The sequence below is a fragment of the Strix aluco genome, chromosome W (genome assembly GCF_031877795.1).
Source record: "Strix aluco isolate bStrAlu1 chromosome W, bStrAlu1.hap1, whole genome shotgun sequence".
In the NCBI taxonomy this organism is placed as follows: Eukaryota; Metazoa; Chordata; class Aves; order Strigiformes; family Strigidae; genus Strix; species Strix aluco.
Genome location: NC_133970.1, coordinates 459,308 through 472,463, shown reverse-complemented (window position 1 = coordinate 472,463; position 13,156 = coordinate 459,308). Strand labels below are relative to the sequence as shown.

The 13,156-nt window shown below is 41.3% G+C and overlaps 1 protein-coding gene and 1 long non-coding RNA gene across 11 annotated transcripts in view; one reads left to right on the top strand and one right to left on the bottom strand.

The window, feature by feature from the left end:
• The window catches only part of LOC141917864 (E3 ubiquitin-protein ligase NEDD4-like), a 176,091-nt gene that overhangs the window by 86,513 nt on the left and 76,422 nt on the right, over nucleotides 1-13,156 (top strand). For 4 of the 9 annotated variants that reach the window (XM_074811487.1, XM_074811484.1, XM_074811485.1 and 1 more), the window contains exon 5: nucleotides 1,740-2,965. The exons of 4 other annotated variants lie outside the window; for them this stretch is intronic. In XM_074811487.1, coding sequence (XP_074667588.1) covers nucleotides 1,740-2,965 — 1,226 coding nt within the window. The remainder of the gene's footprint in view (nucleotides 1-1,739; nucleotides 2,966-13,156) is intronic. One more of the 9 variants, XM_074811486.1, reaches the window with a different exon arrangement.
• Nucleotides 9,277-11,445, bottom strand: LOC141917743 (uncharacterized). Of its 2 annotated transcripts, none has more exons than XR_012621427.1 (3): nucleotides 11,338-11,445; nucleotides 10,135-10,509; nucleotides 9,277-9,633 (listed from the first exon to the last, which is right to left on the bottom strand). It is a non-coding gene; the product is annotated as an uncharacterized LOC141917743 (long non-coding RNA). The 2 variants fall into 2 exon arrangements; XR_012621428.1 differs by having other exon boundaries at nucleotides 9,277-9,585.

The window sequence follows — 13,156 nt, the reverse complement described above, 5'->3', positions numbered from 1 at the left end:
TGAGGAGACATCGAACTGATTATTTTGGCTGTATCTGAAGTACTAATTACCAATACTTCCATGATTTTTATCACAAGAACTTTGTTTCTTCTTCATGTTTCCAAATCATCTGTCTTGGCAGTACACCCTTTCCTTTCTATCCCCCAATCAAAATAGAGAATATGTGATGCAAGCTTCATCTTTCGTGCAAAGAGAGACTGTGTCCTTGGATAATATGTTTTATCTGAAAAATAAGATAAAATAATAGCAACACCTGTGCTTCCCCAAGGTCAGTCTACAGTACTGTTGCTGTGTAGAAGCTATTCATGTTTTTCTTCTTGTTGGCTCATAGTCCACTCAAAACAATAGGCGATTGTGCTGTCTGTTGGCACTTTTATCGTTTTAAGCTTCCATTTCTCTTGTGATTGGTCATTTTATGTCTTCTGGAAACAAGCTGCTTGCAAACAGAGGTTTAAATGTCTGGATAGAGTACCAACCCTCCACCTACAAATTTTCAGAGCTGTTGACAAAACCTACACTTTTAAGTTCTCCTAGGGAACAAATGTCCGTGTGTTGAAATGAAGCTACACTTCTTGCTAAACAGGGTTTCTTTTCTCCTATGTGCTATTGTGAGCACACTTCAAATGTGAGTATCCTCAGACCACTGAGTTTCTGCCTTCTAGCAGAGCTTATTTAGGGTGTGTGTTTTACGTTTTGGTGTATCCTTTCTGTCTGTTCTTCTTCTGAGTTCTTTTGGCTCTTGGAGAGCGTAACTGTATTCCGTGCTGGCGATCACACTCATGGTAATATTGCTAACTTTCTCACTGGAGGCTGGCCAGCAATGGGCAGAGTTTCTGTACGGTGTTTTAAGACAAATTGGTACAAAACGACATGCAACGCCCGTCTCTGGTTTTCCCTCGTCGTTACTGCCTGGTAAAACTGAAAAAGAAACTTTGTCTGCTGCCATCTTGCACATTTCTGCTGGTTTTATTGCGTGAGAAATCTTTGCCATATGTACGATTGTTTTGTTTCTTGTAATTTTTAATTATTAAAAGGGACTGTGCAGGGTACTTAAGTTATATTGCATTTGTAGGGACAATGTAACAGTTGTGGCTTTTTAAAGGCAAGAAGTTTGTTACTTAATCATGTTAAGAGCACAGTTAAAATTGAAAGCATAACCGTGCTATATTTATTCATGTTCTGCCATGATAGCCTAATGCTGTAACATACACCGAAATGTTAAGCTTGAAGTAATTTTTCTCATTTGCATGTGGAGTTGACTTAAACTTTTAATGCTAAACTGAAATGGTTTTGTTGTAGTTAAATTTTTGTGCGCGTGCTTTGTACAAATGTGCCTGTGAATATGATGTGGTTTAGATTTATAGCGGTGCCGAGTGTGCTCGCTGCCTTAGTCAGCTGTGAGAGCTCTCCCGCTGGGGCCGCTCCTCTCTGATGGAAAAGGAGCAGCTGTGAAGGTGCTGTTTCAGGCTCTTGCTGGCATTAAAAAAAAAAAAAAAAAACAACAAAACCCCCACTAGCTTACATTGGAGAGGGGGAACCGGGCCACGTGACTCCCACCATCCTACCCTATGTCACCGTGTGTAGGAGCGCTGATTGCTCTTACCCAATCATGCCTGGAATGCTGCTTGCCACTTGGGCTATTTCTGCTATCTGTCGCTATCAGGGCTGCAGTGCTAACAGTTTGGCAGATGGGACACTTTTTCTTGGAGTTTATGTCTTTGGTTTTTAACTTCTGGCAGTGCCTGAATTGTTGCTGTTCTCCCTCTCCTTTTCTTCTCTCTGTAAAACCATGGCCCATCGGCTGCGGTTTCATTTTGGCTCTGGGCGAAGCAACACAGCCCCCGAATCGGAGATCCTCGACCGGGAGAGAGAAGATGACTTTTTCATGGCATTCCACACTTTGCCAAGAAGAAACAGTCCTCACGCTTTCTCCCGACATGGAGCAGATTTGGGTGGTGGCAGTGATTTGCAAGAAGAGGGCTCCTTAAAGAGGAGTACATCCATGTTTATCCCTCAGCTGCTGAACAGCATCGATGCGCGTCCAACGAGAAGCTCCTCGATGCAGATCTCTCTCCAGCGCAAAGCTGCAAACGGCTGCGCGGACGAGTGTGCAACCCTGGAGTCTCCGGAGGAGACACTTCCTTGTAAATTCTCAGACTCCAGGGAACATTACGCGTCCCCTGTTGAAAACCATTCTTCTCTTCCAAGCAGTCCAGAGGTGGCTCCTGGAAATTCTCCACCCAGGATGACAGAAGAGTTAGGGCAACAGATTAATGGAACTGTTTCCTGTAATCACAGAATATTTTGTGCCATTCCTTCTAATAACCAGAGTGAGGATGCTCCATCAACTACCCAAGAAGATGAGGCAAATGAAGCAGCTTCAGGTTTAAACATGTGTGGTGTGAGGATTCAGCATCGGGCTTCAAGTGCAGATGTGCCTCAGGTTACCCTACTGCCCTTTGGTACCGAGGCACAGAATGACACTCCCACCCCTGAACCCCGGCGTTGGTCTTTGCAACATGTGCCAGATATGTCAGCAAATTCAGGGAAAAAGTTCTTTGTGCTCCAGTTACAGCAGCCGCAGACAAGTGGTGTGGGTGCAGGAGGCGAGTATAACTTTGGCTTTACTGGAACAAAAGGGGACCGATTGGTCAGGTATCCTCGGATACGGCTAGAAAGGAGTACGTCCTACCCTGTCCAGCCACCAGCGGAGGAAATTGGCCCCACAGATGATGGATTGAGTTCAGAACCGCATGGAAATGGCAGGAATGGGTCAGAAATATCTAGAAGCGATTCAGTAGAGCGGATTCCTCAAGGGCAGGGATGCTTGTTTAAAATCAGACCAGATCAAAACACGAGGCAGCAGCACTTCAGAATTCTTGTCACCCGTGGCCCTGAAGAACAAAATCAGGTGGTTGGTGAAGAGGGTGGCGGCAGCCCTGGTCCCACAGCAGCCAGCACCGCAGTAAGTATGATGCCGCGTGTGCTTTGCTAGCAAAACACTGAATTGCCATACAGAGGCTTGAGGTGACTGAAGCACTTCCACTGTTAGTGCTAGAATGTTCTGCATTTCTCTGGAGCAAGCCACGAATCAGCTCTATTTCTAATCTAACGTAACTTTGCTCTCAGTTATGATTACATCCAGTGTAATATTTTGAGCTCCTAATGTCACACGTTTCTTAATTCAGTGTTACATCAGCTGGAAAGACTTTTAAAAATCAGAACATTCAAATGGCAAAGTAAGTGTTTGTGTTAATTTAGCTGGCTGAGACCTTGCTGCATGAAGAATTCTTCATGCTCTCTGTTTATAGAAACAAATACTTCAACACCTTCTAAGTATAATGTACACATCTGTGTACCTCTACACATTTTAAAATGTGTATTGTAATGCAATAGTTGCTAAGACTAGAGAAAACTTAAAATAATTCCAGTCAAGATACTGATTTAGATGAGGTACCAAGAAATTGGAGGGGGGGGGGGAATTCTTTCTTGGTGGTGTGTGGTTTGGTTTTTTTTTTTCCTTGTGGAAATAAAAAACATGTCCTGCTTTTTGTGTGCCACAAGTCCTGTCAAACAACTGTACAAGTGGCTTGGCACAACTTAGTGAGCTGTTTTGATTGTATTTGCCTTGATTTTGCTTTAAGATGACAGAATTAATCTTCTGGTTTTTCTTTGTTATAATGGGAGAGGATTGATGTTTTATGTTTTTAAGCCACTTTTTAAAAGACCAAAGTAGGAATGAAACTTAAGGGTTTAGATTAGTCATTTGCTTAAATTGCTTTCCTGTGCAATTTAACACTGCCCACTTGAGTTCCTGAGCTCAGTGATGCTGTATATAGAATAGTAAGCACTCTGTCTCCAGCTGTGAAAACAGATTCACTAGAAGAGATTCTGGTCTTCGTTGCTTGTGTGTTCTCCTTCTCCTGTGCTTTCGTTCAGTGAAATGTAGCACAGAGAGACAGCTGCTCGCTGCAGCAGGGCCATAGGATGACTCTGCAGCTTGCCTGTGAAAAAGCTGATAGTCTCCAAGTTATTCCTGTATAACCTTCTTTTTGCTCTTCCGTAGATAGAGTAGAAAATCACAAAGTATCCCTAAGCTTTTATTTTTAAAAAGTAAAATAAAAAAAAAAAATAGGTCCCTTGCCAGTCTAGGTTTTATCTCAGTCTCTATCAGCTGGCAATTCTGTGAAGGAGCATATAGTATCTGTGCTGCCAGCCTGAGAAGGTTTCAGCAGGAAAATCTGGAATGCAGAGACTTCACTGATTTTTCTCTTCATTTGACTTTCATATATGCAGTGCAGTATGTTAAGTGTTCTCATACTAAAACGGATCTAAATCTCATACTAAAAATGAAATGGAAAAAAAAGTATGTCTGATTTTTCCCTTTCCTATTTATTATCCCTTGTTCCTTTCCAATAATAGCTGTTCATGGAGAACCACCGTAACCAATCGTGTAAGTGGCTTTAGTATCAAACCTAGTACAAAAGCATCAGAGGTTTACAGATCTGTGCGACCTGCAGGGAGATGTGCCCCGGTGTCTCTGCAGTAGCTCTCCTTTTCCTAAAGGATCGACCCCCCAAAGTCTCTTCTTTGATCTTCACTCTAGTACTGAGTCACATACCAAAGACATACTTCAGTGTTTCCAGAGCAGAATTATGAAATTTGTTTCTGAATGCTCTTAGTTTTAGTTACCATGTGAAATCAATTTAGTCAGCCATGAAGCGTGGCAGTCACAGAGGCACTCAGTCCAGGACTGGCATTCTTTAGTGCAAAAAGTTTCAAAACTAAAGAATTAATTGAAACTTAAGACTTTTTTTGTGGTGTTCTCTCAATATTTGTAGTAAGCCCAGAAATATTGTGGGTAGAGGTGATTGGCTGGGCAAGATGCCATAGGAAGTGTGGGGAATGAAAGCATTTTGGTGAAAGTTTTGCTTTATTTTGTCCACATATAAAACATTCTTTAGTAAGGTGCCATTTTTAATCTATCCCACAGAAGTTTGTTTGGAGAAATTATGCTGCGAAGTAAGGGTGTGCCTGAACTATTTGTTCTATTAAGCTGAGGGGAGAAGTTGCCATGTTTTATAGCTGTTAGTGTAAAAAAAAATAAATTATTCTAGACTCTTCCAGTGAAACAAGTTTGTGTGTATTTGATTGATATAGGGCATGGGCCCGGGGCTGTAAGCAGCAGCTGCTACAGCCTTATTTATCTTGAGTGAAAACATTCAAGCGGGCGTCTGCAGTCCTACTGCTACCAAGTGTTTATGACCTTTCAAATATCTTCTGTTTTAGACAGAAGCGGTTTGGGGCAAGCAGGATGTATTTCATTACAAGTCATTATAAAATATTAAGTAAAGTATGAGCTTATGTACGATTGTGGAAGATTTTATTTGGAAGGCTTGTTACAAATTCTTTTGACTCCTATATTTTACATGTAATGCAATAGGCTGCTGATAAGTGTGTGAATGTATCACAGCATATAACGAATACATTGTTTGTAATTCGGGGTCTGTGAGTGCATAGCTGTATTTGTGGGAAACACTTCAAAAATCTCATGTATTGGACAACTGTTGTAGAGTCCTGACAAAGGCATCTTTGTAGTGATAAAAATACAGAGTGCCCTAACAAAATGTTGTAGTAGTAGTATTGAATTCATTAACAAACAGAAGCGGCAACTCTCGACTCTGCAAGTCTGCACTTCTCAAACTCAGCTTTTATCTTCCTTTCTTAGAAATAATTTTAGAATAAATATTGTTGTTAAAGTACAGAGAATCTACTCATGCTCCTAAGATACCAGCTGGGATTGAGGCGTGTCAACCAAGAGGAGCAAGCTAGGATAAAGGCAGTTCAGCAGCCACAGAGGGCCAAATACTCTGTGTTGCACGGTGCCCGTAAGGCTTGAATGTGGGCGCCTAAGACATGTGCCTCGTTCGGGCTGGTGCTGCGGGGCAAACCAGCCATTGCTCGCCTAAACTCCCGCTGGGACACTGCTGGGCAAAATTTCCTTTACGTGAAAGTGGAAGCAGGGCCAGGAGAACACGTGCAGTGCATGTGATGGCTTTCCTAGGGACTCTGTGGGAAGGGGTTAAAAAATTAATCTGAAGAACATGGAAGTCAGTGGAATTAGGGAACTAGAACTGCTGCTCCTCTGCTGCTGCCTCTCCCAAAGGCTGGAACATCCGCTTCCCTGCCTTCCTCTGCCCTTTTTCATACATCATGCAAAACTTCATGCTTCTGTTGATACCCTCAATTTTTGTTCCATTGCTTTAATGAAGTGCTTTCAAGGGAGACCTCTGCCTGGCAGTGGGCTTCAGATGTGTCAGCAGGGAGCTTTGTGTTTGATCAGGAATAATTTTTACCCCCTAGAGCAGAGTCAGCTACAGTTAATAAAACTGTGTAGGGGAAAGGCAGAGTTGTTTACTGGAATCCTTCTAAAAATTAGTAATTAGCAACTCACAATTACATGACTGCAGTGCAGATGAGGAAAAATCTTAACTCTTATTCAGAATCATATAATACTGCATTTTAATGCATCATTATATTATGACATAGAGCACAATGGATTTTGACAGTTTATTTTTTCTAGAGGGGGTGAATGCTCCTCTTAGTTCTTTCGTTCCAGTTGCCACTTTCTTCGTTTCAGTGATACCTCTTCAGTGTAGAAAGGTTGCTAGTAACCCCTTCTTACCTTAGTGACTTCCTGCGATTTGGAATAGATTTTTATGAGGGCAAAACTTTGCAAAGATTACACAGTAATCCACTCAGAAAATTGCTACTACTAGGCAAGTTTAAAACCTTGAATCATTCTCTTTTATATCGCACTAGGAGAGCTATGAGTTGAATTTGTTTAATTGTATTGGGGATTCTTTATTTGTGGGTAAGAGAAAGCAGGTCAATGAGATTGCTGACTGATGTAGAGGAACTGCTGGTGAAAATTTTCTAGTGTTCAACAGCGCTACTAGAATAGTATCTAAAGTTGAATTGTGTATGTGAAAGATGCACAGTGTTGCTCTATCTAGAATTGGAAATGTATTTCTAAAGAATTCAACACTCTACAGACCCTCCTTGCACAGTGAAACCCTACTACAATATTTCTGCCTTAATTGGACTGTGAATTAGTATCAGATATATAGGAACTTATGTTCAGAATAACTGACCCATCAGCTGTGTACATTGACAGCAATTTGCCAGAAAAGGGATGTGATCGTGACATACTACATCATATATTACCACATAGAAGGGAAAAAATGCCAGTTAACTTGCCTTATAGATTGGTGTTTACTGTTATCCTGGTTTTGGTCAAAAGCTCTCGACACACCATGCTCTAATATTTGCACAGTCTATGATACAGAAGTCTTGGGATAGGATTTTTTTAATGGCTGCAAGAAGTGAAAGAAAAGTGAAATAAACTTCGTTGTTTGCAATCCTTTGAAGATGTTGAATTTGTAGAGGAGCTTCTGTTGGCCACATCTTTAGGCCGTATTTCTACATAGTATTTACTTTCCCTATCCATTTGTTTCAAATTTCTAGTCTGTCTTGGATCCAGTGGGTTGGAAAAGAAGCAGTTCCACCCCGCGAGCCGACCTAGCCCTAATGAACAAGTAGCAATTGTCTGTACTTGCCCCGTGCGCAGCCGTCATTGATAAAGCACGTACCACTACATGACAGTTAGAAAGGGCAGTGGAGGAATAACGTTCTGAGCTCTCACTGATGTGATTTGCAAAATAAGAGACGTTCTTGTTAGTGTGAAATTCAATTCTGCATTGAATTTTCTGGTTTTTTACTTTCGTACATAGACCGATCCATTTTGTTAAAAAAAATAAAAATCCTTCAATGTTTCAGTGTAAACTATGGCAAAGTCTTCAAGTCTCTTTCCTGAGATGGCGTTGAGATGCCAGATGGTTTAGGTATTGCTGATCAGCACAAGAAAAACTGTTGGAAATCTTTAAAGATGAAGTAAAGTGAAAGGAGATTTCCTCCCCCCCCCCTTCAGATAACCATTGCCAGAGTTAATTGTTTCAGGATAGTTAATGCAGTCTTAATTTTCTCTTTGAGTGTTGCCCTTCTTGCCCACTCCTGTGGGCACTCCCCAGCCTGTCACTGACACAGTATTCAGCACTTGATTTAACGTCATTCATCATCTTTAACTAGCCCCAGGCTGATACTTCTTTAGGCCTTGAGTTGGTATGGGAAGTGGTGGTGCTTTTGGATTGGAAAAGAAGTTTAATTGTTTCCCTTATAATTTCTGAACCAAGATGAAGTGTCTGAGAAGTCCAGAGAACACACAGACAAAAATGGGAGAAATCCTGTTCCGAAGGAACTTGTCTCCCACTGTTTAGCTGCCTGTCCTGTTCTCATGTGGATGATGAAGTATGCTGGGACCAGCAGTCACTCCGTTAAGGTCTGACGTGCAGAGTGGTACAAAACAAGGAGAGTCAAATCGTTAACAGTTTATTTGCTAGCCTTTGTTATACCAAGAGCATGTTCTTGAAAAGGTGGAGGTCTTCTAAACCAGGCAAAAGCCGTGTCAGAAGCAAGTGTCTCTTGCCAGGGCAGCTGAATCGGTACAGCCGCCCGCGCTCGGGCACTGCTCTAACAGCCCGATTTCTCTGCCGGCGCTGCCCAGGCCTGATGCTGCTCGGCGACTTTATCTGTACATTGCACATGTCTAAGTTTGGAGACCTCCTTCAGGGCTTGCTGCCTGGGCTCTAACAGGCGTTTCTAGAACATAATTCATGTTGCCCTTAGCTAGATGTTTAAAATAGCTCAAATGAACAGTGCTATGAATTTCCCGTCTCTCCGCTTGCTATACAAGGAGTGCAGATGGCTATCTGGAAAGCCTCTGTTCTGTGCAGATAAGGACTTGGTTGACATCTGCAGGTAGAGGTGATGAATTCCATCCCTCAAGTCTTTTTAGGTTTTCTGTCAAGGACAAAGTCAGTTCTTGTTCCCTCCTCTCTGCTCAACAAACCTACCTCTAGGTTGCACTGAAAGAAAGATCTCCCTGACCACAACAGGCTGTGCCCAGAGATAACCTTCTTTTTCACCCTTTTCTGTTCAGGGCTCTGCTGTAGGTTACAGCCCCCTTTGGGACTTGCCTTCGTGTGTAACTGCCGCCCACCCCCAGAGTCACCTGGCCCCCTCCTTAATGAGCCTTTACACCAGCTTGCACATCTGTTTGTAAAAGATCTTCCCATCCTGGAAGGGGCAGGCTGTCATGTTCAAACATATAGAGCAGAAGCTAGTCTACAAGAAGGAAAGTACCAAGGGGCAGGCTGATTTGGGGTTTTTTTTCTTTTATTTTTCATGGATTTGAGTTGTTGGGGGTTTTTTCTCCTGTAAGTGGAGGACAAACAGCACACTGCAAGCAGTGTAGATCAGCTTGCAGAATCAAGAAATCCATCCACAATTGTCAGTCAGGTTTTCAGGCAGTCAAGAATTGGCAGTGCTGTCTTTATCCCTACACAGTCTCAAATTTCCCTGGGAAATGATTCTGAATTTTATTAGACTTCGTTGTCAGGCGTTTTTCTTCCTGAAAGCTGCTGTATCTTTTGGTATTCTTCTGTAAAGAAACTTCAAGCAGAAGTGCTGGAAATAACATCACTTTTTTTAACAGCAGTAATAAACTATTTGCTCCTGCATGGAAAAATTGTATGCTGAGTTTCAGTACACAGTGATCTCTTGAAAGCTGAGTTTATAAGGCCTTCAGTTTATAATGGAAATGCTGACACAGTCTTAACGCTGAAGGTGCCAGCCAGAGCAGCTTTGGTATAGAAAATTACAGATAATAAACCAGATACAGAGTCTGGATTGCTTTTTTGTCCTATTCAGCTGTTTTCCTATTTGAGAAAAGCTGTCAAGTAATGAAGAATTTAGGAATGTGCATGTTTTATGCCTGTTCTAGTTCAAAAAGCTAATCCAAATCCATCCTGTTTACTTAGTTTCTATGTTAAATCTCAGTGTAAAATGTATTACTGCATACATTTCTCTAAAATCTGGTGCTTTTATCTGTTTTTTCATCTAATAGGATGGCATTGGTAGCTTCCAGAAGTCAGCAAAATAGGTTAATAAAATCAGCAGTATGACCATGCAGGTTTTGTCTCAAAATAACAAATAAATAAAAAGGGAAAAACTCACCTTCGCTCTATTTAAATCCTCTGATATTATAGTATCTGTGTCTTATATATGTGGGAAAAGCTAATTCTGGAGTTAAAGTCCCAGGCATTATCACTACCAGAATGCCATTCCGGCTTACAGGTCTGTCGTGTGCTGACTCCTCAAGCCTTGGAGGCAAGGGGGTACAGTGTGTTGGAAGTGAAAGTAAAAAAAAAAAAAAATTTTTCTTCTGACTAGATGAGTTGTGCAAATAAAATCCATACTGCACTGTATACTGTGGGGTAAGTTCAGAGCGGTTCAGTTGCTCTGGTACAGGGCTTCATCTTCCCCTTCAGCCTGGGTCGCAAGGAAGAACCTCTCGGGTGACTGACATTTCCAGGCTGTATCTTACGTATTCTAGAAAAGAATAAGAGAATATAAACTTTGTGGTATGGTCAGATTTTTATCTTCAGTAAAAGAGAGATTCAGCTGTAAATTTCTGACCTGACTGACCTACTTTTCAGTTAGTTGTTGAAGACTTAAGAGGTTTTTTTAATGGCAAAGAATAATATACAATCACTGTTTATAATAAATAAGGCAACAGGAGCCTACATATTCAGCGTTAACTTTAGTATTCAACAGATTGCTGGAGCATAAAACTCTGGAGTATGGTATTTAGAAAAACACAAGCATAAAACTCTGGTATTTACATGCTTTTATTATTGAAAATAAGCTACTTTAAAAAGGAATGTAATCATCAAACAGTGAAAATCCTTTCAAAGAAGACATGAGAGACTGATAATAATCCTCCTGGGGAAAGTTATAGCCTAAGTTTTACCTTAAGTAAGTGCTTAAAAGAGTGTATGTAATTTTTAAAAAACAAAAATAAATTTTTTTCTGCTCTTAAAATTATTTCTACTCCACATCCTGTAAATAAAACCCACAGCATATCAAGATGTGGAATTAGCATTATTATTTAAGGGATTATGTTAAATCACAGTTATTTAAAATATTTATGTTGCTAAATATGATTTAAAGCATTATTATCAAAGCTAAGAATTTTATCCATTATATTTTGCACATGTCCTTGATAGTGAAAAACTAATACAAGTTTTGTGCAGTTTAGCAGTAATACTTTAATCTTTTAGTATTCAGTGTTGTAAAGACTTTAAATTACAAATATCCTAACCATTTAGTTATTTGAAATCTGCTTCAAGCATGGTTTTATATTCAGAGTCATATTACCACAAGACATTTATTTGCTTCAAATTCCATGGAAGTGGAACTAAACTTTATTGTTGAAAAGTTGAGCAGAGTCTCCTTCAACGTACACACCGAGTCTTGTGCTCTCTCCAAAGGTCTGTCAGCGGAGGCTGCTGTAGTTGCCGTGTTACTAACACTTCAGTATTTTTAGAAACTCTATCAGAGAGTGCTTGCCAGCACACTGAATTATTAGAACCACAAGTGAACTATTCTTGTTGGGAAACGCTGCGGTATATTTGGTGATGCAGCTTGCAGGTATGTAGCAGCGTGTTTACTCACACTCAGCCTCCCAGAGTTCAGCAATCCATAAGATGGATTTCTAGCCCTACACTGATTCATGAAGGGTTTTTTTTAATATTGATGTTTTAAGGCTTAGGATTGCAAGAGATACTCTACCAGGCGCACGAATCAAGCTACGGCGTAACTCTGAAAGATTTCGTTTATTTATATAGTTTACAGTACTTGTGACATTATCAGCTTTCCCGATTCACTTCCAGTCTTGCGAAAGGTCCTTTCTGAAGTCGGAGCGCTTTGCGCTGCCGTGTGACTCGCTCTCGGAGTCAGTCAGAGTGAGTCAGAGGAACAGGCTTCTGTTCCCTGCAGGCTGAGATAAAACCTGCCAAATAGAAACAAGAAACTAGCTGGGTGAAAGAGGGGTAGGGATTGCTTCCTGTGAAGGACTGAGCATAACTGCTGTGAACTAAAATGTTCAGTGAAGATAGCAAAGCTGTCTGTGCCTGATCTTCCAGGAGGTCCAACTCGGGGCCTTCATGCAGACTCAGACAGCAATATAAGATTTTGGTTTGTAGGATTTGAAGGTATATGGCTGAACCTTGACCAATCTGAACCTGTTGGGAATTCTGCCATCGACTTCAGTATGGTTGAAGCTGCCCTCATGAACTTCCTTTCACTGCTCTGTTCTTACATTTAGCCATAGTCATTCCAAAGGCTTCAGCTTAATAATCAGCTCTTCTGAGGTAGCGAAGCTGCTCAGACTGACTGCTCAGAGGTCATCTTCACCATAGGTACATCCACGCTCAAACGTTACTCTGCGCGTAAACACGTGTCTGCTGGAGCGTGGGACAAAATCCCAAACTGCAACGGCAGCGCAGCAGTGCCAGCCAAAGTCCTGTTTGGGGCACAGCGGCAAACAAACAACCCTTTCAGACAGGAGGAGGGGAGCCAGAGCGGGGACAGATACAAGCTTTGCCAGAACAATGCACCTTCCAAGCACAGCATTATCTGGTTGCCACTGGGAAAGCTCGCTGGTCGACAGAGCTACGCTGCAGAATTTATTTGCTCAGCAACGAGTCTGTAGGTCTCAGCGTACCATATATTTCAGTCTGTTCCCTGCTGACAGATGAGCACACAGAAATTTCTAACATCTTCAAAAGTGGTAGCAGGTCCTCCAGTCCTCAGGATTATGCCTGTCAACTTCTGCGATTATCAGTCTTTCTGAGTCATTGGAAGAGTTTTAAATTCTCACATACTTTAAAGTAAAATCTTATTTTGCTTTGTTCCTGTATTGGCAACATACTGCAGATTGTCTGCTTTGTCTCCTGCCCAAGATAAAGTGCTATCATTAAGCTCTGGGGGGAAAAAGGGGAAAAAACCAAAACCACTCTGAACTGTAAATTGAGCTTTCTCTGAACATACTTTGTAGGAAAGATTCAGTAAATGAATGCTACTGAATGAAGGAAATGTGCTGAAGACAGTTTTTCATCTAAAAGGACAATCTGTACTCTCAATAAAAGGTTGCTTCTATTTGCGTAGCAACCATCAGGGAAGAAAAACTGTTTTG